Source organism: Akebia trifoliata, chromosome 3 (genome assembly GCF_017979445.1).
Source record: "Akebia trifoliata isolate Shusen 1 chromosome 3, ASM1797944v1, whole genome shotgun sequence".
NCBI classification, from domain to species: Eukaryota; Viridiplantae; Streptophyta; class Magnoliopsida; order Ranunculales; family Lardizabalaceae; genus Akebia; species Akebia trifoliata.
This window is the reverse complement of record NC_141377.1, coordinates 48,791,771-48,816,819: the sequence shown is the minus strand read 5'-3', so window position 1 is coordinate 48,816,819 and position 25,049 is coordinate 48,791,771. Positions and strand designations below refer to the sequence as shown.

The window sequence follows — 25,049 nt, the reverse complement described above, 5'->3', positions numbered from 1 at the left end:
CATAAAAAAAATTTAATTTTTTTTAAGCTTGATTCAAGGTGTTGAAAATGGACAACTTCAAAACTCCCAAATTTAAAATTAAATTCAACAGTGAAAAATACTCTTTTTTCAAAGTTCTTAGATTTTCTTTCTCTAGAAGCCTGTGGCATCAAATCATGTTTTTGGATTTCAAGATGTAAGATCACGACTCTTAGTAAATTTGAACATGTTTTAGTAAATATTTATTTGTAAAATAAAATAATATTAAATATTAAGAGTGGAGAAAGATTTGTTAGTCTCTTGGAGCACTTAATAAATTTAGACTAGTAAAAATAACATTTGTCATTTTTTGACAAAATATACTCTTCATTTTAAAGAGCATTATTGAAGATACTCTTATCTTATTAATCTCGATTAAGATTACAAGCATTCTTGATTAGACAGATTTAATCTTTTACATTTACAGAATCCTAAATATTTTTATAGATCATAAACTTATATTTCATGTTTTAAAAATATAAAGTAAAATTGTAATATTCTAATGTGTATTTATTTATTAAACGCATAAACATAATTTTATAATCTAAAAATTATAATAAAAAGGTTGTTGGATAATAATAAAGTAAGCACCTCTTACTTCTCGCTTTAAGGGACTAGAGATATGGAAATGGCAACTTCTCTCTCCTTCGTACCAATCCCAACCAGATCCCTCTGGGCTCCACCTTTGGTTCGTCTATCTGCAACACCACCGCCACTAAGGAGGACGAATAACATAGGGAGATGGGTAGTGGTCCTCCCCTCTCGGCTGACATTAGCACGGACCACCCCAATCATCCTCGCCAGGTCGAGAGCAGACGATTCGGCTCCTTTTGAGATGTCTGTGGACAACGCCTTGAAACTACTTGGCGTCTCTGCAGAAGCTTCCTTCGATGACATCCTTCGCGCCAAGAATTCAATTCTAGATTCCTGTAAGGATGACCAAGATGCCGTGGCGCAGGTTTATATTATAAATCACCTAAACCTGCACCATTTTGTGTGTGTGTGTGTGAATTATAGTATTTTTGGTTCTCTTTTTCTTAAGATTGATTTTTGGGATTTCGATATGGGTTTTTATTTTATTATTATTATTTTTTTATAGCCGATGAACTATAGTTGTAGAAAAACTAAAATTTTCCATTGGGTTTGAGAATTCTTTTATCTGAGATGGTTGTGAGGAAACTGGGAGAGAACCAATTTTGTGTGTATAAGCTATTGGGCCAGTAGAGAAACTAAAATTTGAATAAAGGTATGTGAATTTGTGATTGGTTACTTGGAGACCCACGGCTTTGTTTGAGCTTTGGAGCCAATAGAGAAACTAATTTTTTTCTATTTTCATTTAGGTTTGTGATCCGAGTCGATTACTTGGAGACCACAATAATGTTTTTGAGCAATGATGCCATCATGCCAATAGAAATACTAAAAGTTTTCGTATGTTTTTTTTTGTGTGTGCTCTGAGTTGGTTAGTTTCAGACCTAATGGTGTACTTGAGCATTCAGTCAGTACAGAAACTAACATTTTTCATTTGGGTTTTTGAGTTTGAGATCTTAGTTGGTTACCTGGAGAGCAAGTATTATGTTTGATATTTGGACCCAGTTGAGAATCTAGAACTTGTCTGTTTTTGTGAACTTGTGTTACAAGACTCTGTATCCGATTGGGGTTTGCAGGTCCTTGTAAAACCAATGTTTTAATTTGGATCTACAATTTTTTTATGTTTTCATTACTTGGACTCTTGGAGAACCAATGTCTTTGAATTTTGGAACCATTTGAAAATCTAAAATTCATTTGGGTTTGTGATCTATATTGGTTACTTGGAGACTGAGTATGATGTTTGAGCTTTGGGACCAATATAAAATATGAAACTTCTACCTTGGATAGCGAATTTCTCATATTTGGGAGACATGATCATATTTGTACTCTAACCTTGTTGAATTTCCAAACCTCGTAGCTATCCTGTTCTCATCCTATTATTTGATGTTCTTAGGGAGGATATTGGCCAAGGTTGTTGATATTGACTTCTCATCTTTATCCGTGGATGATACGTTGATCTTCTTGGATTATTTGCCTAGGAAGTTGAGTTTTTTTAGTGAAATTCTTGGTTGCTTTGAAGCAATTTCTGGTATCCCGATAAACCTTTGCAAGAGTAAACTTTAGGGGGTGGGTGAAGCAGAAGGAGTGGAGGTAGGGGCAGCATCTATGGCCTTCCAAATGGGGTTTTTACCATCCACATATTTGGGACTTCCATTAGGAGCAGCATACAATAGTAAGGAAATTTGGGAGCCTAATCTAGAAAGGGTAAGGAAGAGATTAAGTAGGTGGAAGGCCAAGCTTTTATCTGAAGGGGGGAAAATTACTCTCATCAAGAGTACGTTATCTAGCATCCCTATTTATTTTTCTTCTATGTTTTCTCTACCGAGGAGTGTTGAACTGCAATTGGATAGAATTTGTCGCGATTTCTTTTGGCATGATAACGATGGAATGAAGAAGTATCGTTGGGTGATTTGGAAAAAAAACTTGTGCTTGCCTAAGAAGAACAGTGGTTTGGGGTTTAGAAATTTCAAATCAATAAATTCGGCTATGTTGGGTAAATGGTTATGGAGGTTTGGGGAGGAGGGTAAGAGTCTTTGGCGGAAAGTGATTGTGGAAAAGTATGGGGTAAATGAGAATGGGTGGGAGAGTGGTCCGACTAAAGGGTCATTTGGTTGTGGGGTGTGGAAAGGTATCTAGAGAAGTCTTTCATTATATAAGAAAAAAGTTAAGTTCAAAGTTGGGAGAGGAACTAAGGTGAGATTTTTTTTTTGATAAGTGTAATATATTGAATGAAAGAAAACAAAGTACAAAGAGGCCGAGAAAGCCTCTAAACAATCTACAAATCAAAAAGAAGTTAAAGCATCAAAGACTACATAACGAGTTCCATCTAAAAACGAAGTCATCAAAAGTAATCCCCTTGAACTCAATGTTCTGCTTCGCCCAAAGGTATAACAAGCCCAAAATCTCCAAGAATGTGCCGTGAGAGCTTCTCATCTTATTGTTAAACACCCTGTTATTTCTCTCATTCCACACCCCCCAAGCAATAGTCGAGGGAAGAATAGCCCACAAAAATCTTTTTCTGGAAGAGAAAACATTACTGGCCCACCCTTCTAACAACAAGGAGAACTTACAAGGAATGACCCACTGAATACGAAAAAGACCAAGGAATAATGACCAAATTTGATGAGAGAATGTGCAATGAATTAAGATGTGGTCGACAGACTCCCCATCTTTCATGCACAGGGGACAACAATTAGGTGTGATCCACCCTCGAGCAATCAAATTATCCAATGTAAGAATTTTTCCAAGGGAAGCCAACCAAACAAAAAAGGATATTTTAGATGGAATGGAAGTGGTCCAAATGATAGATCCCAAGAATGATCGCTTGGCATAAGAATTGAGGCACTTAAAGAATGAGCTGACAGAGAACCTCAAGTCCTTGGCCCTCGTTCATTCCCATCTGTCCTGTTCACTTTCGTTGAGAGGACACGAGTGCAAGAGATCAAGAAAAGATATCACATCCGTTATCTCCCAATCATTAAAGCTTCTCCTGAATCCCAAATCCCAAGTGGAAGTGAACTCATTGCGAATCAAACACTGCTGAATCGAGCAGTTCTTTTTTGTAGAACAGGCGTACAAGGACGGAAATTGAATTGCTAGAGGCGATGTGCCACACCAACTATCCTCCCAGAATCTGATCTTATTACCCGTTCCCGCCTTGAACCTAATCCCTTTCTCGAACTCCTCGCTCATTTTCAAGATACCCTTCCAAACACTACACCCGTATGAGCCTTTAGCCTCGCCACTATACCAACCCAGTCTCTTTTCCCCATACTTCACCAAAATGACCCTCCTCCATAATCTACCCCTTTCCTCTCCAAACCTCCATAGCCATTTCCCTAAAAGTGTTCTATTAGCAAGTCTAAGACCCCTAATCCCCAACCCCCCATTCTTCTTGGGCATACATATAACCTTCCATCTAACTAGGTGATACTTCCTCTTACCGTTCTTGTCATTCCATAGAAAGTTTCTCATAAGCCTCTCCAATCTGATTTCAACTGACCTAGGAAGTGTGAATAGGGATAGAAGGTAAACCGGGATACTCGTCAAGGTGTTCTTTATCAAGGTAACTCTCCCTCCTATGGATAAGTACTTGGCCTTTCACATACTCAATCTTTTCTCCATTTTCTCCAGCACCCCTTCCCAAATTTTGATGCTATTGTAGGGTGCTCCCAATGGTAATCCCAGATAAGTCGTAGGTAAAACTTCATGCCCACATCCCAAGGTTGCAACCATCAGATGTATATCACTCACGTTTCCTACCCCAAAAATCTTGCTCTTTTGCAAATTGATATGTAAATCAGACATAGCCTCGAAGCAACACAAAAGAACCCGTAACACCCTCACCTGATCCCTAGAGTGATCTAGGAAAATCAAAGTATCGTCCGCAAATTGTAAATGAGAAATCATCAGCTCATCATTCACCCTAAACCCTGAAAGCTTTCCTATTTCGACTGCTCTCCTAAACAATCTACCCAGAGCTTCTGCTATGATAAGAAACAAGAACGGAGAAAGCGGATCCCCTTGCCTCAGTCCTCTTGATCCTCTAAAAAAGCCAGCCGGACTCCCGTTGACAAGAATCGAGTAGGAGACCGATGTAACACATTTCATAATCCAATTAATCCATTTTACCCCAAATCCCATTCTCCCCATCATATATTCCAAAAAGTCCCAACTCACATGATCGTAAGCCTTTTATAAGTCTATTTTTCTAATCATGCCCTCTTTCTTTTCCTTAATCCTTGAGTCAAGACATTCATTAGCCATCAAAACACCATCAAGAATTTGTCTTCCCCTCATGAAGGCTCCTTGTTCGTCATCGATAAGTTTGGGTAGGACTACTTTCAACCTCGAAGCTAACACTTTGGATATAATCTTGTACACCGAACCCACCAAACTAATAGGTCTGAAATCACTTAACTTATCCGACCCAACTTTCTTGAGGATCAAGGCCACGAAAGTACTATTGAGACTGTAATCCATGCAATTTTTGTCTTGCAATTCTTTGATGACTTTCATGAAATCTTTGGCGACAACATCCCAGCAATGTTTGAAAAATTCCATAGTAAAACCGTCTGGCCTCGGGGCCTTTTCCCCACTCATAGAGCAAAGAACCGATCTAACCTCCTCTTCCTCAATTTGTCTTTCCAACCAATCCCTATCTTCTTGACTTAACGCAGTAAACTCTAGGTTATCCGGCCGAGGTCTCCGAGGTTCTTTTTCCTTGTAAAGATCTTTGTAGTATCTCACCACACCTTCCCTAATCTCATCTTCTCCCACCACTACGACATCCTCAATGGAAAGCTTATTAATCTGATTACTTCTTCTATGGAAGTTGGCAATTTTGTGAAAGAATTTTGTATTATTATCCCCCTCTTTCAACCATTTGACCCTCGATTTTTGTTTCCAACTTATCTCTTCCATTAGCGCCATTCTTTGAAATTCTAAGATATGAGAATGGGTCGCTTAAGGATAAATTCTCTGATCTTTTTGAGTTGTCTTTGAAAAAATGTCAAGTTATTTCTCTTCTTAGAACCATTGGGAATGGGGACACCAACTAAGATTTTGGGTTTAGAAGGGCTTTTAATGATTGGGAGTTGGAGAGCTTGGGGAGGTCGATCCATTTGGTGGAAAATAATCTTACGGAGGCTGCCTTGGATAATCGTAGACTGTAGGGTGGCGCAAGGGATGGGAGTTTCTCTGTCAAATCAATGTATCACTCGATTGCTCCAACGAGCTCTATGGTCTTCCCTCACATGTTTGTCTGGGGTGGGAAGGTGCCCTCAAAGATCTCGGCTTTTACTTAGCTAGCAGCTTAAGGGACATTACCAACTTTGGACCAGTTAATCAATAGAGGTTTCATTTCTCCAAATCAGTGTTGCATGTGTAGTTCTTGTGCAGAAACTTCAGATCATCTTTTCCTTCACTGTCAGGTTGCTCGTTAGATTTGGACACATTTCTTATTGCTTTTTGCCTTAGTGGATTGTTTTTCACAATCGGTTAAGACATTGTTTAAATTGTGGCTTGCTTGGAGAGGTTCGTTTTCCTTATCAATCAAAGAGGATTCTTTGGTGCTTCGTGCCGTTTGCGATCTGTTGGGGCATTTGGAAAGATTGAAATAGTCATATTTTTTAGGGGAAGGATTCCGAGCTTCAGAATTTGATTTTATCGATTATGATGCTCTTGTTCTCTTGGAGCAAACTGTTCAAGGAATTCGAAGGGGTCTTTTTCGGAGATTTTCTTTTTAGATGGGAGAGGGTCTGTAATTTGTCGTTGGGGTAGTTTGTTTGGGGTTTTTTTACTTTTTTTCTTTTTGTTTGTTCCCTTGTTTTTGGGTTGGTCCTCTCGACCCCCCTTCTTTCCCTTTCTTCTCTTAATAAAATTAGCTTTTCCGATCAAAAAAATATATAAATGACAATCTACCTATAAGCCAACCGACACCATGAAGGTGTATGATCTCTCCAAAGTCCCATTTGGAGATATACCATCCCAAAAACCATCCTGATCAGATGATCATAACCATCAATTTCTGTGGATTTTTCTTCTACCAGAGCTTCTGCCAAATTTTCTTGCCCATATAAATCATCAGCTCAGGTTGATTTTTGGTTTTGGAGATCTTACATAGTCAGCCAGATGCTGTGCCTCAAACCCTGCATGTCCACCACTGGTACTTGTTTTCTTTTGCAGACAACCATTGGGGTCCAACAAATAATTTCATTGTATTTTCTCATCATTTCAACCATGGAAGTAATGTGCTGGTTTGTGTCTCAGGTAGAGGCTGCCTATGACATGTTACTTTTGCATAGCTTAACACAGCGCCAGGCAGGAAGAGTTGTAAATAGCAGCATTCGTTATGCTGATGTTAAACCTGCAAATGGCCCAGGAATGGATTCAATGCCTAGGTGGCTACAAGATACAGTTAAAAATTCACCTGTTTCGGTTGAAGCACCTTCTGCTAGCGACTTGGGCATACAAGCAGGGGTTTTTGGAGCCTTAATGGTCTTAATGTATGCCAATGGTGCCTCCACATCTTCAGCTGGGCCATATGTTGGGGCTGATGTTCCTGGGCTAATCTTAGCTACTAGCTTTGGAGCTTCATTGTACTTGTTGACCAAAAAGAGCATTAACCTGGGTAAGGAGGTATTTTTTTAAAGGGTAAATTACACTTTGAGCCCTTATGCTTTGGCGTAATTTCATATTAACCCCCTAATGTTTTGACAATTGAACTTACCTCCCCTAAAGTTGTCAAAAGGATTCATTTAGACCCTTTTCATCCATTTTCTGCCAATAAAACAATTAGAAATACATTTTACTTTTTATAAAGAATATTTTACCCCTTTTTCAGAGTTGAGAACGTAGGGAGCACGAACTTTTTATTAAGAGTTGAGAACAGAGGAATCAGGAAATAAAGTTTATTCAACAGGGGCTTTGTCTTTTTCTTTTTTCTTTTTTCTTTTTTTTTTTTTTTTTTTTTACAATAGAAAATATAAAAATGAGGGGGATTAAAATGGTCAAATAACATTGGAACATTAACATCATCCTGACAAGGGAGGTAAGTGAAGTTATTAAAAAGGTTAAGGGGTCAACATGGAATTATGCCAAACTATAGGGGGACAAAATGTAATTTACCCTTTTTTTAGTGATCTTATGCATGGAACCGTAAGCATCTGATGGAATATCTTATAGGATAGAAACACACTAAACATGTTCAGATGATCACTCTCTAAGCTATAGAAGAAAATGTACTTTTGCAGATTGGAATACCCATTAACTTACATGCAACATAAGTTCATGTTCTTCCATAAAATACCAAGTTTCCATCAAGCATCTTACTTATATTGATCCCCAAATTAAAGTTTATTGTGTGCCATTTACCGTATATTTTTTTTCAAGAATGTGCTTCTGCAAGCACCTCACAGTTTCAGTTCTCTTGTCGGCAGCTTAAGTGGAAGTATCTAAGAAGTGCTTGGTCATGTAATTTTGCAGGAAAGGCGACTTTAATAACTATTGGGGGCCTTGTCATTGGTGCAGTTGTGGGTTCAGCAGTTGAGAACTGGCTGCAAGTAGACGTTGTTCCATTTTTTGGCATACGCTCCCCTGCTGTAGTAGTAAGTGAATTTGTACTCTTTTCTCAGTTCTTGGTCTCCTTGTATCTAAGATAGGGTTTGGAGCAGGAACTATTGTAACTTAAACTCCGATAGCTGTAAATATTATTCTAACTGTTTGGTGGTGTATTCTTTTGCATGACCATTAAGATGTCGTGCTTTCCTAGTAGGATGTATAATCACCAACTGGTACAGAAAATAAATGCATCAGAGCTAAAATTATGTAAGGATTCTGCTCTAGAAATTTCAATGGGTATGTACAGCTTTTGCTATCCAGCGTTAAAAAAAAAACTTAGAAGATATTTTATTCCCTTGCCAATATGAAATATTTGTTTCAAGTTCAGCGATATTTTTTATGGAGATCTTAAGTTGCACTATCAGATACAGATCTGCGTGAGAATAGCACATGAGCATGCTTGTTGTTCCTGCTGAGATCTTTTAAAATATGCTATTATGCAAACTTATTTGCTCCCCTTAAGAGAATCCAGGGAAGGAATGTGATGGGTATTGATAAAAGTAATCAGAGAAGGTTAATATTTGGAGCTTATACAGAAATTAGCCTATCCGTTCATCTTTTCGCATCCTTAAGTGACAAATGTTCAAATTTAATTTATTTATGTAAACTTGAGTAGCTGATGCCCAAACAAACCCTGTTTTCCCTCTCCATCTCATGGCATCCCTAATCCTTAATCCTTATATAAATATAAAGCTGTCGCCAAAATCTTGTTCTTCCTCTCCACCACATGGCATCCCTAATCCTCCTTTTTCTTTTATATGCTCTCTCATATATCAATTTCCCAAAATCATGTTTCCTTAATCCTAATATTGAATTCCGTTTGTTCCTTACCTTCCATCTCTCAATTCCTAATCCTAATTAAAATTGTTTTTCTTATATCTTTCTAAACCGCCTTTTTTCTTCTCGGCTATCATCCATGGAGGATCTGCTGTGACTAAGAAGTGAAATACCATGCTTCTCTGTCTGGCAATGTGAACCATGATTCATTGTCCAGGTAATTTCCCAACTTAAATTTCCATAGTTGAATTTTTTTTTTTTGTTGAAGTTTGTTCGTTGTCAACAACAAACAAATAATGCACCTCTTCTTCAATAAATTAAGATTTCGTTTCATCCACCACGAAAATATCTGGATAACATTGATATTTCTTTAGTGATGGTTTTAATCGAACAAAAGTTAGCACTATGTTTGAATGTTGCTGTTACTTGTATGGGTTATCTTTGCTACTATTTGTTCCTTATTCTATTTTTTTCCTTGGTGAGTAATGGGAAGCATTTTTTGAATGATTAATTTCTTTGAATTATGTTTTAACTGGGAGCATTTGAGGATCTATAAAGAATCTAATTATCTGTACTTCCATACAAAGAGTTCTTTCTTTCCATTCTTATTAAATTGTTTCTTACTATGATTTGTTATATGGTCATAGTAGAATGCCTGTTCGACGTACAGGCAACAAACACTTGTAGCTATAGAAGCACCTTTCCTTTCACTTTCAGAGCCTCACACAAGCTAAATGTGTTAAAGATCCAAGTTCAATCACAGACAAAAGCCTTCCACCCAAACCAGTTTCTGCAATTCTCTGAAATAGAAAATGTGCGTACTTGGTAAGTTGGTAAAGTATGTATGTTGTAATAACATAGACCTAGGTTCAATACCCACCTTCATCATTTGCATGCTATACAGCATTGAAATTACACCTGCAATAGTTATTCCCAACTCAATTCCCACTACACGTTTTTGTGGCTTTTGGCCACGAGAGATGTTAGAATTGAGGATTTTATAGGTGCTTCAACAAATTTGTGGGCAACCAGAATATATATGAATGTATTTTCATGAGCTGCTTTAATTCCATCGGACGAGAGTCCATCTCAAGATCCCAAAGACCCTTGAAATGTACCTTTCAAAAACAAAACAAACAAACAAAAATCTTGAAATGCCAAATACTCAAACTGCTTTTCTTATTTCCAATTTCATCTACTATCAATTTATAACTTAAGAGCCCTCTAGGAAAGATAGTTTTCCACCCTACTCAGCTCCTTACTTCGCCTTTTCACTGTATGTCAACACCTCATTGTAAATCTTTAGAGAAGCCTTTGAGAAGTCCACAAGCGACGCAAAAATCAAAGATAACCCTGTCTGAAATCCATTTAATGTGATCCTCTGTGTGTCCTGCATGAAATTGTGGTGCTTTGTCTTCTCTGCCTCAAGCCTCTTTCTGAACTTGATCAACAAGTCCTTCCTTTCTGCCAAGTACTCAACCTGATGCCGCATATCCTGCACAGCTTTTGTTTCTGAAAGCTTGGGCTCAAGAATGCTGCTTTCTGCCTTCTCAAATGCATGAACCTTCCTGTCAAATTCTTTAGTGAGACTCTCAACTTTCCTTTTCTGCTGCAGTTCCTTCCCTTGTTGAACCCACAAGACCTTGACATCTTTGGCAAAGCTCTTCATGGAATATGTAACTGCCTTAACTGGTAAATTCTTGAGGGATGTTAACCAGTCACAACAGATCATGAGCAATGGGGGCCCATTGACTATATATGGTGGGACCGAAGATATGGTCCTCGAGTAAAATTCAACTTCGGGGATGAAGAACTTGGACAGCCATCCATTGAGAGCTTCAACATACGCCCTTTGTGCAGAGAAGTACTCGGTAAAGCATGCGCGCCAATTCTGAAGCTCGAGATAAAGTTTGAGTGTGGCCAGCCGGTGAGACTCATCGCAGAACTTGCCATAAGCAGGGCATATAAAAGCTTTCACTTCTGACATAATGAGTTTCTGGGTTTCATGTGATTCCAACATAATCTTCCAGGTTCTCATTAGGCTGCACAAGAAGGCAAAAATTAGGCAAAACCCATAATTACAAATAAGATCCAAGAGTACTAGGACCTCTGCAAACAGTTCATCTCTTTTACTTCCTTACCCTTGTAGCAACTCAATAAGTTGTGGCTGCAACTCTTCGTCTCTCAGTTTCTGAATTCTCTTTGAGGTCATCTCAGCAGTACGGATGCCTACCAAGATCCTAGTATATAAATCTTTAACTGCAGACCCTGGTTTATCCATTGAGAGCTTGTCATCATCCTGGTTTCTCAGTTTTGTACATTTCCGCTCATACATTTTTCTCGTACGATTTCCTGCCTGAGGTGATGAAGATAGTATATCAAAGAATAGTATTATTATTACACATCATGTTGGGTGCGTGGTGGGGGAAGAAAAGAAAAGCCAAAAACAAAAAACTCCCACATTTTTTTCCTGACAGGCAACCAAAAGCAGCCACATTCTGTTGAGATTCTTTACCAAAAAATCTGATACATGGATCTCTTCCTGTGAAGTTCCTTGTAATTGTTCTTTTTTTTCTAGAAAACAGTGCAATAGATCAGATTGTACAGATGATTTCCCATGGAGAATGACTGAATGGTGAGTCCTAACCCCTGTAGCTCATATTGTGTAGAGCTTGGCCGACTTTGGCTGATCATTTAATCAGTTAGAGATGGTGTAGAAGATCTGCTAGGCCCATTTCCTTTTTGTCCATTTTTTTACTAGTTGGCTATGTTCAATGATAGAAATATTAGACATGAATTTCAAAATTTATGCTGTGCATAATATCAGATTAAATGAACCAAAATGATTTAAGTAGGAAAACTCTTTGATAAAACAAAGTAGGGAATTCTCAAGAGGTCTAATGAAAACCAGAGGTGAACTGCAAATCTGGATAGTATGAAAACAACTAAAGCTGAAAGAAGCTGCTTATCACATTTTTGCCCTCAAAATTTTAGTTTCTATTAACAGCGATGTACATAACTTCATTGTTAATGATTTTACTATAATGGAAATAGGTTTCTTAAACTTAGAACTTAATCCCAATCACCAACACTTTCCAAGTCTTGGAATAGTTCTATAGTTTTTTCTTTCAACAAATATGCAATTCTCATATGTAAAAGAGTTGTCATTTGTTCACAGTAATTTTATCTGAACTTCTAGTTATATCCAACAGAATATTAGCTACCCATGAATAGCTTTAATTCATGGCTAGAAGCAGTGATCCATTTGACACTGAACTTCTCATCGTTCCCCTGAGACACTCTTTTATTTGTCCTAGTTCTAACAAGCTTTCCTTCAATCAACACTAGGGAGGTGCCTCTTTAGTCACTCACTACATATCAGGAAGAGGAAGCATGGGAGGTGCAGGGAGGCAAGTGAAAGCAACAAGTTGAATGTTAGCTTTTGGTTATATGTAATCTTTTGGTTAATTATCCAAATATACAAGAACAGAGAACAAAATATATATATATATATTTCAGGTAATACACATCTAAAGGTGGCAGAGACTAGGATAAGCCATAGGACATTGCCATAAAGATGAAGATGGTACGAAGACATTTTGTTTAGTTTGCTTACCTTAATCTCTTCATAGAGCTTATTTTCCCAGGCATATAACCTTCCTAATGTCATTGAATGGCTCCCTGATTCCATTCCTCCATAATCATCATATAGACCACTCTTCAATTCTGTACATGTAGATGAACTTTTGGGGCTTGATGAAAGTAGACTCTTAGATGATGTTGACCAAGACATAGTGAACCGGCGCCATTTTATATTTCGATTAAGTTTGATTGAGTTCTCTACATTCAAAATGGAATGAATGCATGAAAGAGAGAATAGAAATTGAAATTGATAAGTATGCAACAATGTTAACCTATTCTTCCAACAAGTCACACTAACGGACAATACAGATGAATATAGTTAGACAAGGGTATGCTATTCTTCCAAGAACTCTTTTTTAGAGGAACCAAGTACAACCAACTTTATTTCATTCAAGATTAAGAGAAAAATTGAACCCTATGCAGTATGAACTTAGTTTTCAACACTATAAAGCAAGGGAAAGATAAACCACCTTTTATTTCCTCCAAACTAGGTTGCAAATGAACTCTTTTGGCCTCGAGCATCTTGGAGATGTCCTTGACAGAATCGTAAGCCTTGATGAAATTGTCCTCCACATCCTTCAATGCTTTCAACAGCTCTAACCCCCTCATAGGGGTATCGGTAGCCATCAGCCCCTGATGCCCCCCTAGGCTCACATTAGCCCCATCCATTACCTCCACTATCTCCAACCCACACTTATCATCCTTCGCAGTCACTCCCACATATATTTCCATGGGTATTGTCTCTTCTAAGTCTTCCATCTCTGGTCTTACCATGCTGAATGTATTGAAGAAATCCCACCCGGAATCTCTCTGTGGGGATGGCATTGGCGGTGGAGTACTCATATAGAAGTATGGACAAACTTCTTCTTCTCTGCCCAATTCTTCCTCCCTCTCCACCTCTGAAGAATCCGAAGAAATCGAATAATTGGATAAGTGATGACCCTTGGGTTCTTCGGTTGATTTGGATGGAATCTGCTGGGGGGATATTGGATTGGAGACAATGTTATCGGTGGGGAGAGGGGCAACACAAGGATGAAAGCTGATGAGGAATGGTGAAGACGGAGAGGAATGTCGAGTAACAAACAGTTTTATTGCTGCAGCTATGGCTAAGAATGAATCGATGTACCTGCTATGTGCGTCAGCGAGAGTGTTTCGGCGCTCTATGGCTAGTTTCAAGAAGTATTTCCTCTCTTTGCAGAGGGAGACCACCAACTCTTCTTCTGGCTTAGAAGTAGCACTACCCATCTCTTTTTCTGCAAAATATAGTATAGAATTCTTCTACAATGGTGGTCGTAGTGCTAGATTTTAATACTCATTCTAGAGTTAAGAAGGTGAGGGAGGTGGTGCCAATAGTGGTTCTAAAGAAACTACTCTCAGCAGTTCAAAGGCTTGAAGGTGATTCTAGACTTGGCAGATGGTTAGGAGAAGAGATTGAAAGGTGAGTTAGAAAGGAAAAAATCAAAGGTGGTAAAGAGGAGAACAACCCAAGGAATGGTTCATTGTAGATGGTGAATCAACCTCTTAATCTTATTAGTCTAAAATGTTCTCCATTAAATCATATTCTTTAATATTGAGTTGTCCTCATAAATGTCATCTTATGTTACCTTGTTCCTTAACTAATCCCACCATGACAAGTGGCAATTATAATCTGCCCTCTTAATTGATTTGTATTCTTCTAATGATTTTGCTCGTCTCAATATCAGTGCTAAATCTTGGACAATATATACGCCAACTGTACAAATCTGCCTGAATAAGAAAGATAGTAACTAGTATCAAAAGAAATACAATCAAGCATATTGTTGATAATAAGCTTTATGTTCAACTTATTTTCACAATCAGCCAATCACCCTCCATTGGGAAGAGTTGTTGATTATTAAATTTGTGGTCAAGATTAAATCTGTTGTCATAGTTAAAAGGGTGAGTTTTGATCCCTTCGTTTGTTCATTCTGATTGGTGTGAGCTTATCTTTAAAGAGTTGTGTTGTGCCCATGGGCATTCTCTACACACACACACGTACTCTTTTGTTTGCATCGTTCAAGCTTTTCCTTGTAGTATGTAACGGGTTATTTCTAAACGATAGTGACTGGTTTCTCATTTAAAGATGGCATTTTTTTTTTTACCTCGTGTCTGAAATATCCTGTTTTATTAACATAACATATTTGTAATTTGGATCATCGTGGTTCCCCCAAGGATCATGTTCAGATTCTGACCCATCAAAGAGCTACTTCCTTGATTGGATTGACTGTACCAGTGGGCTGATTTGCTCTCAAGTAGGGTGGATATGGCTGTTAGACGCACAATATACAAACTATATGTAAACCATCTATTGATTGCCTATTTATAAAGAGGCCCATTGATGGCCCACATCCACATCTTCATCAATTATATCTTATTAAATAGTGCTTATTGGTGATCAGTTGTAATTTTTGAGATGTGGGCCCATCCTGATCAATGATCTTGTGCACCAATTCGATACAAGCAAAGGACCTACACTGTCTCTAGTACCGAGAGTCGGGAAGATGCAAGGAGGGCCGACAATGGATTACATCTGGTTGTGATCGGATAATTATTCGATCATAATCAGATCTTTATCAAATGCAAAAACATTTTCTAAACCCAATTTGATAGCAGTGGCGGCCAGTCGGTTTGGAAACTAAAACACATTCAAATGAAAGAGAGGGCTCTTTACTTGTAAACATTTGAACTGAATTAATTTTTGTAACTAAACCATCATTCAACTGAAACAGGCTTATAAACTAAACAGAGAAAGCTATATCAATCATGCAAATTATTCAAGCACATCAAGAAAATAAAAAACTTTGCCACTACATCTCAGCCAAATTTTATCAGTCACCCACGAGCTTCCATGGATTTCTGTATCCATTCACCATCAAGGGAGGGCTGTCTGTGTAAATCCATCCCCACCGTTCTAGAGCTTGAACTCAATCATCTTTCTCATAACATGTTGACAGCTGCACTCACCATTAGTGTACTTAACAGTATAAACAAGCAAACAAAAGTAAAGGAAATTTAGATTGCCATGGATGTTTGTTTCACACAATTTACAAAAGACAGATAACCCCAAAAGAAAGAAAATAAGTGTCCTACGGAAATAATTTTAACCGTCACCTTGAAGCTCTCTTGTTTAATCTTTTGCTTAGAAACTAAATCAAGTACCTGACTTCCCAGTTAAATGTTACAGTGTTGTACATCAAAGAATTGAAGGTCTGCTCCTTACCTCTCCCATGGTTTACCTACTCACACAAGATAAAAGAGGATCCAAATGGCCCCCACATTAATACAACAGGGAGACTAAAAAGAAAGAACCCATTTCATCTAGTGGTACCAAGTTCAGTTGGCGTGGCACAAGGGGCAAGAGTGTTCGCAGGTAAGCTTATCCCGCCTCCCCTTACAGATACCATTGGGTCCTTTACTGTGCTAGCCCTGCTCACAAGATTAGAATCTAGAAACACAACTACAACTGTGATGTCATCGTGGAAATGCCGGCGGACCCCACGGTCAATTTTCTTTAAGTCTGAGTACCTCATTTCTCGTTTCTTTGCTGCTTCTTGAAGTGCTGCCTTCACAAGCCTCCGTGCACTTCCCTGCATAAACAGCATGGACAAATTATTTCAATTTCTGTACTTACTAAAATTAGAACTCATTAAAGTTAAAGTTTACTCAAACAAATATAGAGATGGGTTTCTTCTGAGATAAACATCTTACATTGCGTGGATTATTTTGAACCATATCCACCGCTTCTTGATTGCTAAGGTGCTCCCAAAGCCCATCAGATGCAAATATAAGAAATTGATCATGAGGCTGAAGTTGGTGCACAGAAACTGAAGGATCAGAACTCAGTATTGGCCTTTTGAAAGGTTCGCGGAGGCGAAACTTTGCATATAAAGGCTCTCTGTTGAACTCGGCCCTTTTTAAATACACATCACCAATAGATCTAGAAACCTGTATGACCATGACGGAACCATTCAAAGGAAATAATAAAAAAAACAGTCAAAATGTGTCAATTCTAGGGACACCATAGAAAACAAATATTAAACAACATTTTGCTAGAAGCTTATGTGGACTATGCATCTTTTAGTATCCATGTGATAATCTCAGAAGTGTTTAATCATGAAAGTGAAAAAGAGGAAAACAAAATGCGTTCAGGTTTCAAACCAAATAAAATACATTCTTGGATTCCAACACCATTTGCCAAACAAAATGCGTTCTAGTATTCTAACCCCTCCTGTAAATTAGACAGGTAAGGAGGTTAACCTCAGTATATTTACTTGCATCGTTACATTTAATCTTCCAAATACATTATATTGAAAGTAGTATAGGTGTAAGGGTACTGCACAAAATGTCAGGAAGTAGGAGCATCTAAGGACATAAACTAATATAGAGCAACTAAGAGTATATTTAACAAGATAACTCCATTTACTGTTCAGGTTCTTTGTTTCTTGTAAGTGCAATCAACAAAGGAGTTAATTTATGTAAGTTCCTAAATAAAGATCGCCCAACATAAAAGGACATAAAAATAAAACTACGTTCTACATCATTTAGTACTTGCACTTAGATGAAACTAAAAGCCAGAGCAGTATTGATTTCTATAACCGGAGATAAAAACTATGAAGAAAAATATTCCTCATCAGCCATTGCTATTAGAAAAAAGGTTTGAAGGCACAGATAATCAAAGTTTGATAATCAGGATTTGAATACTCAAATCAACTAGCAGTGACTCAGCCAACAACAGAACAGAGTCAATACCCATTTGACCCGGCTAAATCCAGGTCTCAATAAGAACCCATTGAATTTGCCAAGTCCACACCCAGTAACCATAACCAGGAACCAATCAAACTAATATAATTCTTCCCACTTGAGTATTTGAAACATGATACCAATCCTTCCTCCTAAACACTGATGTCCAGCCATGCGTAGTACTGGGGCCTGCTTAATAGAATCCTTCACGAAATCAAAAGATGACAGTACCTGATATCCATCCACCAACCAAAAAAGAAGAACCAGGATGAAGAGCCCAATGAAAAGGAAATGATGGAAAGCTTTGGTAAAAATATATTAAGAATAGCATAATCAATAACTGATCTGCCATTTTAGCCAAAACCAAAAGATATTTGTTCAGAGGTTTGGGTAAAAAACCCATACTATCGCAGTATGGGTGCATGTGTCAACATCACAGGGTACCAATACTACAACCACCAAGCTCCCAGACACATGCACAGGGTACCAATACTACAACCACCAAGCTCCCAGGGAGAGAGTACATTGGTATTGTCTATTGTCAACTATTTACTCTCTTAAGTACTTTTTGATTCTACACAAGAATGACGAGTTTGAAAAGTTACCATGTTTCCAAAAGACGGACAAACTATTTGGATACATATTTAATAATAAACTTATTAGTCATTTAATTCTCAAAAAAAAAAAAAACTCAAATGCTTCTTGAAGAAAATCAACACAAGAATAGGAAGCTACCACAAAAGATCAAAACATCCATTACTGGATAGACATAAGTTATGATCACTTGCAGACACTCAAGAATTAGAAGAATGTAAAGAAAACACACTATAAAGTAACAGGAAAGGAAACAAGACAAATCTAGGGGATATTGAGCTCCAATTCATGCTACTCTCAAAATCAGAAATCAGGAATAGGCAGATAGTCCTAGCTCGACAAATTCCAATTAAATAAAAATAAATTTTTTAGAATACAGTAATTAGAACAGTAATAGTTGGAAAGAACATGGAGATTGAAGGCTCTAAGAGAGCGAGAGGAAAACTAAAATCAAAGCTGATTGAGGTAGTGAGAGCATACATGAAGACATTTGAATTAATATATGACATGGCTTCAGATATAATTGAATAGAGGAGCAACAAGATGGGTTGAGATGAGTCAGATGACCCTAGGGATCTTTAGGTAATTTAGGAAAGGCTTTGAACAATATCATATCTATTTGCAGTGGAAGAAATTCTCCTTTCAAGAAAACCAAAAGGAGAGTCATTGGCTCAGTCAACCAGGAGCAAACGATGATAATAACCATCCATATTTATGTATAGATAGATCATCATCATCATCATATATGCCTTATCTGGACTAGAGTAACAGAGAAATAAGCAACAATGAATTGCCCCAGTTTATTAAAAATGTACGTAAAACATTATATTTATGATATTAATTACATCATTGAGCCAGCAGCCTCAGCTATAAATTTTCAAGGTCCAATCAGTTTTTCTATGAATTCTTCTTCACATGAAATGAATTATCATGACTTACTTGAATTGAAGTTTACAACATTCCTTTACCGAAAAGCCACCATGGTGCCTATCGTGCCAATTGAAATAATCAGTGAGGGAAAAAACCCACAAAACATGTATGAATTTCCATACGATTCATGTAACATTTTGTGACAAAAACAAGCACGGATCAAAAGACCATTTTGACAGTGATCTATCCAGCATCCAAATCAAGTCGGAGCAAAGTCAACTCAACAAATCAAATATAACTTGACCGAGTCTTTGTGAGAATAAATTAACCACAATAAATATACATTCAAACTATACATAAGTACATATATTATATAAACAGATCATCATACATTTTTGTTTTTTTTGAAAATGTTACTTCCGCATGTTTTAAGTCACAGCCACTACAGAGTACCTAAAAAAGTTGAACCAACTCAAATGAGTCATACAAATCTATACCCAAGATATGACTAGGTTGATGATCAATAAAACTCATTTACAAATGACAAGCAGACAAAACAAGTAAAGCATGTTAGGGATCAACAGGGGTATGTTCCAGTCCATATTAACATAACCATGTCAATTCTAGTAACAACGACAAGAAATAATATAACAAAACTCTGTAAAGCAATAGCCTTTGTGGGTATAAAGTAAGAGAGTTTAACATTTCGATGTGCAGCGAAGGCCATTCATGGAACTGGTAAAGAGTGCATTGGTGCAAGTTAAGGACCCCCTAGATATGATTTGAAAATATATTCATCAGTGGAGGATGAACAAGGATGCTGGATAGAATAGAATGGCTGAAAGGGATTAATGAATCTGACCCCAAAAAGTTGAGAAAAGACTTGGGTGATGATCATGATCATGGTGATGGTGGTGGCGATGATGACAACAGTGTGCTTTTATGTGATCTTCAATATTTTTGATAGCATAGTCAAGTAACTCAGACGGAGATCATATTTTCCTCCTTTCTCAACTGTAGATCAACCTTGATATTATATCAGGTTCTGCTCTAGTTCCTTCCCTGGAGCCTTGACAGATGATGCTTTTTTTTTTGGAAATGCACGTGTTAAATCACAAATCCTTGAGCACACTTGTGTCATTTCCTTTTGACGTGAAGTTGCAAGAGCGTAAACTGATATATTATAGACAGCTATCCATAACTAGAAGAAGATCTCTTGCAATTGTTCTTCACAAATCCCTTGGAATCCGAGAAGCTAATAGGTCTCAAAAGAGAGAGGATCCTGAACTAACCCAAAAGACCATTGGATAAATACTCAATATTAGCTAAATAACTCGGAGATATCCTTTTCTCATTAAATGAGAGTGACATGTTTCATTCCCTTATAAGAAAGAATGACAAGGGATGTAAGTGCCTAGATTACATCCATTATGTAACAAGGGAGAGAGAACTTTTTGCACACGTCCCAAGGAGATGAAAAACATGAGTTAAAAATCTTCACCTCTCTCCCTTCTTTTGTTTCTTTTCTAGAAAATGAAGGCCCTTGTGTAAAGGATAGGCTCCTTCCAAAAGAGGAAGCCATACAACCAAACGATATCACATGCTCTTGACCTCCCTATAAACAGAAATTCTTTTAAATCAGATTTTAAAAGCTCTGAGATGATTAAAAGCCTTGTCCATTCTCCAAAGAATCACACAAATACTTGCAAGGGAATGGACTCCTCCAAATATAATATTTTGCAAAAAAGTATATTTATGTTAACCAACCAACTACTCCAAAAGACCAATCTGTTGGAGAGGGGGAGAACTATGAATATAAGAGGGTCAAGGAGCTTAATTAGGGTGTGACACGCTCGGGAGTAGAGGAAAATATATACTCAACAATCCCCCTCACCCATAAGGGTGGAAAGAATCAAACCCGTGACATCTACGAACCTAGCGCTCTGATACCATGTTAACCAACCAACTACTCCAAAAGACCGATCTGTGGGAGGAGGAGAACTATGAATATAAGAGGGTCACGGGGATTAACTGGGGTATGACACACTCAAGAGTGGAGGAAAAATACACTCAACACGACCAAAAGAATAGAACCCGTGACCTACACAAACCTAGCGCTTTGATACCATGTAAACCAACCAAATACTCCAAAAGACCTATTGGAGAGGAGGAGAACTATGATTATAAGAGGGTCACGGGGCTTAATTGGGGTATGACACTCTCGAGTGGAGGAAAATATACATTCAACTAGATGTATCTGTAAATAAATCACTCGGATCAATTTAGATCAAAAGTCAGAATTGTATTCCCTCGTCCCCAAAAATTATATAATTGCTGGTCCACATCAACCTGATTCACCCTAAGAGATTGCAATACATGATACCTCAAATCAAACATATATATCATCAGGTATTGAGACATTGAAACCAATATTTTAAATATTGTATCAAACTTCTCAAACTGAATGAAAGATGGACCTTTCTCTAGACACTTCTACATGTTATTTGAACCGCCCAAATACAGGCACCTGGTCATGGTCTAGATTGTTAGATCAGTGTGGTTTCAAGATATGGTGAGTCAAATGGTGACCCCCCCCCCCCCCCCCCAGTATCTTCAGTGAGTAGAAATGATTCATATACTTTAAGAGATTCCTACCCATTTCTTGGTGAGGAAAAAAACAGGAGAACTTCAACAATAGATCGAAACAAAGACCTCCATCTACTCCCACTTTTATCCATCTCGAATTTACTAGCCAAACAGGGATCAAAACCACCCCAAAACATAAACGAAAACTAGAATTCGCTTCAAACTTCAAACAAGCTTAAAATAAAAACGAAAAATAGAAATACAAAAACTACTTTCCTATTGGCCTATGAGAGTATAAGAGATAAATAATACACTACTAATAACTCCAATAGTACCAGATAGTTGCAACTCATCTAGTCTACTAAATGCTTTTGAATTCTAAATTTGTGGACTAGAAGTTCCTATCAAACAAGCTGAAAATTGGTAACAGCGCAGAAATCAGTCACAATGAGATAATTTAAACTAATCCAAGACAATAAAAATTAAATATCAATCCCCATTTCTTGAGAGATGAATGGATCACCTGTATGAGGCCCTTAACACGCCAGACATTGTGCTTTAAAACTACAATCTGCGAGTCATCTGGATGCAAAGCATGAAGTTCCTGTCTTACAGACTCTATGCTGGCATTGTGCTCCGCCGACAGCTGGACTGACAGAACCTCCCCAGTTGCTTTAACAAGCCTCCCCAAAACAGCACGGGAGTCGCCGACGTTCCCAATGTAGAGGGTCCCACCACAGATAACACCGACCAGACAGCAAGATCCAACAGCAGCGATCTGGGGTTTCATTGACCATTGCCTAGTAACAATAGATAGAAACCCCTCTTCTGTTGCTTGAAAAGCTTTTCGTATCACATCCACTGACATGGATTGTTGCTCAGATGCGAACCCTGCATAGAAACAGTCAAAAAATAAACAATTCTATCAATTTTAATCTAAAAATTCTTTTTTTTTTTAACGTCTAGCACAAGAACCAAACCATTTCAATATGTTCTTACTTTTGAGATGGGGGAAGAGGTGATCATTGATGTAGCGAGACGTCTCAGGCCCACCATGCCCATCATATATTCCGATAAAGGTCCCATAAGGACCTGATTCGAGCGAGCTCAAAGAACCAGACTCAATCTGGCTCTGATCCTCAAGTAAATTGTTGGCCTGGACCACGGCCATCGAGAACTCACCATTCAAGTGCTGCCCAGTGTCTTTGTACCAAAGAAGACCGTCTTGTCGTCCCACCGCATCCGAACCCGTATGAACATAACGATCCGAGGATGGCCGCCAACAGGCCCTCAGAAAATTCATCAACCTTGATAACATCCCTCATTTCACCCAAACTACCCTCCAATTTCTCCACATCCAATAAGGATGTAACAGAACAACTACCCTAATAAAACCCAAACCTACCTTCTTCTCCACTGAATCACCCCAACAAACAAAACCCAACAAAAATCAAAAGAGCCACATAATTTTAGCAACAAAAACAGAAGACATTATATCAAGTAAATGAAGAGAATCCAATTACCCAACCCTTTGTTTACTTAATTCAGTTTCAAAAAAAAAAACAGGAAAGGCCTGAAATTTATAAAACCCATCTTTTTTTTCTTCTTGAAATAGTAACCCAGAACCACAACAGCCACAATAATTGAAAACAACCGAAACAACAAAGAGGGGTGGAGAGGGGGAAAAAAGAGAGAGGGTCAAACCCAACTTTTATTTCAACTTTTTTTTTCTCAAAGACAAGTGTTAGGTCAGCGATACCAGTTCCAGAAGGTCTCCCCAAGACCTAATATCAAAAACCCCTTTCCATTTTCACACACTCAAGAAAACCCAGAAACCAAAATCGTCAAAAACCCTTAAATAATACAACACATATTTTACAAATTTTTTGTTTAAATAACCATGAAAATTAAAAAATACAGAAATTGAAGAACAAAGCTCACCGTTACCACAAAACTTTTATCCCGATTTGATCAACTATTTGGAAATGATGGATTTATGAAAAAGAGAGAGTAATCTATATAGCTGTAAAAGCCTTAGATCTGGAGATCCATCAAATCAGGTAGAAATAGATGAGGAATTTTGTTTGCTTTCTTTTCCTCTGTAGTTTTTCTCTCTTGTGGGCGTGGTGAGGAGAGAGATGAAAAGGAGTTATTAATTAGTGTATGTGTGATTGGGGAAACTGAAACTCTCGTCTCTCTCACCAGACAAAACTCCATAAAAATCACCAAAAGAGAGAACTCAAAGGCCAGCAAAGCACAAGGTCAGCTCTGGGCTCCACCACGCATAGAGAGAGGAGAGAGGAGAGAGAGGAAGACAGACTATTTTTTAACTAGTTTCATGGGTGACAAGAACGATTTAAAATGGAATTTTGGCATACCCCTCTCGTTCTTAGAGAATATTTAAGATACACCCATGTTTTCAAACTGATGGTAGAACCCTTGACCTTGGTCTTCTATCATAAACTAATAAAATGACCAAATACCCTCATCTCCAATACGAAGCCAAAACCCCTTAATTTTTCTTTTCAAAATTCTCTTAATCTTAATTTTTCACTCTCATCTTCAAACTTTAGATGTTCTCTCCATAAAACCACAAATCACATGAATAAAAATATGATTTTGGGAAGTAAAAGTAAGTTTTTTGGTTAAAAAATCAAGGATTTTACTTTCAACAAGGTTGGAAATGACAGATTTTTTGATAAGTTTCAATAGGTTTAAAATAATTTCACACAGAGGTTAAAGATCATAAAGATTGAAGATATTTAGGTAAATTTTTAATAGTCTTTCACAGTAGACTGAAATCAACGGATGTATGTTTTGAAAAGAGGGTATCTCAAAGATTGACCAACATGAGCGGTATGTCTAAATCATCTATTCTAATTAATAAAGAGATCTTCATGATTATTTATTTGATATTCCCTTTTTAACCTTTCAAACAGATGACTGTGCTCTACACAATAAACTAATAAAAACTTTTTGCAAAACTTAACTCCTCACCCACAGAAAAGAAAAAAAAAAATCTCCTTCAAAGTTTAGATTTTTTCTAACTTTTTTCGTGGAAAGCTCCACTGGTTTTCCCTTTATTTATGGTAAAAACCATAATAAGGAATCATAAAACAGAAATTAAAAAGGATACAAGAACTTAAGTGAAACCAAATTTTCTAGATTAAAATTTTGATGATTATTGATTAATGGACTTTTGTAACCTAGAAGTTTGAGGCTTTCTTTTAAGAAAATACAACTTAAGATCAATATAAATTATCAAGGAAATCCCAAGGAGCATTCGCTCATCTTAATCATTTGTTTTCATTCTTCGACATTTATTTACTCAATCATGTGGCTTTGGTTCAAGTTAGATAGAAATCCATTTGGACTGTTTCTTGTATATTATTAGTAGAGATCATCAAAATAAGCAAGAATATTATTTCTACAAAAAATTTCATCAAAGTTTGACCTCAAATTTTAATTGGTAGACATATTATAACATTCTTAACTTTACCTTTGGTTAAGGTTATATTAAATTATTAGTCGACGTTTTTTTTTTTTACCGTGTAAAGTACATGTCAGGGTACCAAGTCAATAACATCAACCACTAA

General features: G+C 37.4%; 3 protein-coding genes across 4 annotated transcripts; 1 reads left to right on the top strand and 2 right to left on the bottom strand.

The window, feature by feature from the left end:
• Positions 1-599: 599 nt before the first annotated feature.
• Positions 600-8,512, top strand: LOC147407586 (protein CHAPERONE-LIKE PROTEIN OF POR1, chloroplastic-like). The gene is made up of 3 exons (XM_086436229.1): positions 600-976; positions 6,877-7,237; positions 8,092-8,512. Exons 1-3 carry the CDS (start codon positions 641-643, stop codon positions 8,265-8,267), a joined length of 873 nt encoding a protein of 290 aa, XP_086292355.1. The 5' UTR covers positions 600-640; the 3' UTR covers positions 8,268-8,512.
• A 1,028-nt stretch (positions 8,513-9,540) lies between these two features.
• Positions 9,541-15,506, bottom strand: LOC147407585 (protein ALTERED PHOSPHATE STARVATION RESPONSE 1-like). The gene is made up of 4 exons (XM_086436226.1): positions 13,116-15,506; positions 12,620-12,843; positions 11,145-11,359; positions 9,541-11,045 (listed from the first exon to the last, which is right to left on the bottom strand). The coding sequence occupies exons 1-4, from the start codon at positions 13,888-13,890 to the stop codon at positions 10,262-10,264; spliced, it is 1,998 nt and encodes a 665-aa protein (XP_086292352.1). The 5' UTR covers positions 13,891-15,506; the 3' UTR covers positions 9,541-10,261.
• A 155-nt stretch (positions 15,507-15,661) lies between these two features.
• Positions 15,662-23,740, bottom strand: LOC147407584 (putative protein phosphatase 2C 60). 2 transcript variants are annotated; one of them, XM_086436228.1, is made up of 5 exons: positions 23,395-23,740; positions 22,453-22,869; positions 21,977-22,344; positions 16,372-16,608; positions 15,662-16,250 (listed from the first exon to the last, which is right to left on the bottom strand). In XM_086436228.1, the coding sequence occupies exons 2-5, from the start codon at positions 22,769-22,771 to the stop codon at positions 15,978-15,980; spliced, it is 1,197 nt and encodes a 398-aa protein (XP_086292354.1). In that variant the 5' UTR covers positions 22,772-22,869; positions 23,395-23,740; the 3' UTR covers positions 15,662-15,977. The 2 variants fall into 2 exon arrangements, with proteins under 2 accessions (XP_086292354.1, XP_086292353.1); XM_086436227.1 differs by having other exon boundaries at positions 22,453-23,740.
• Between the last annotated feature and the right edge of the window lie 1,309 nt (positions 23,741-25,049).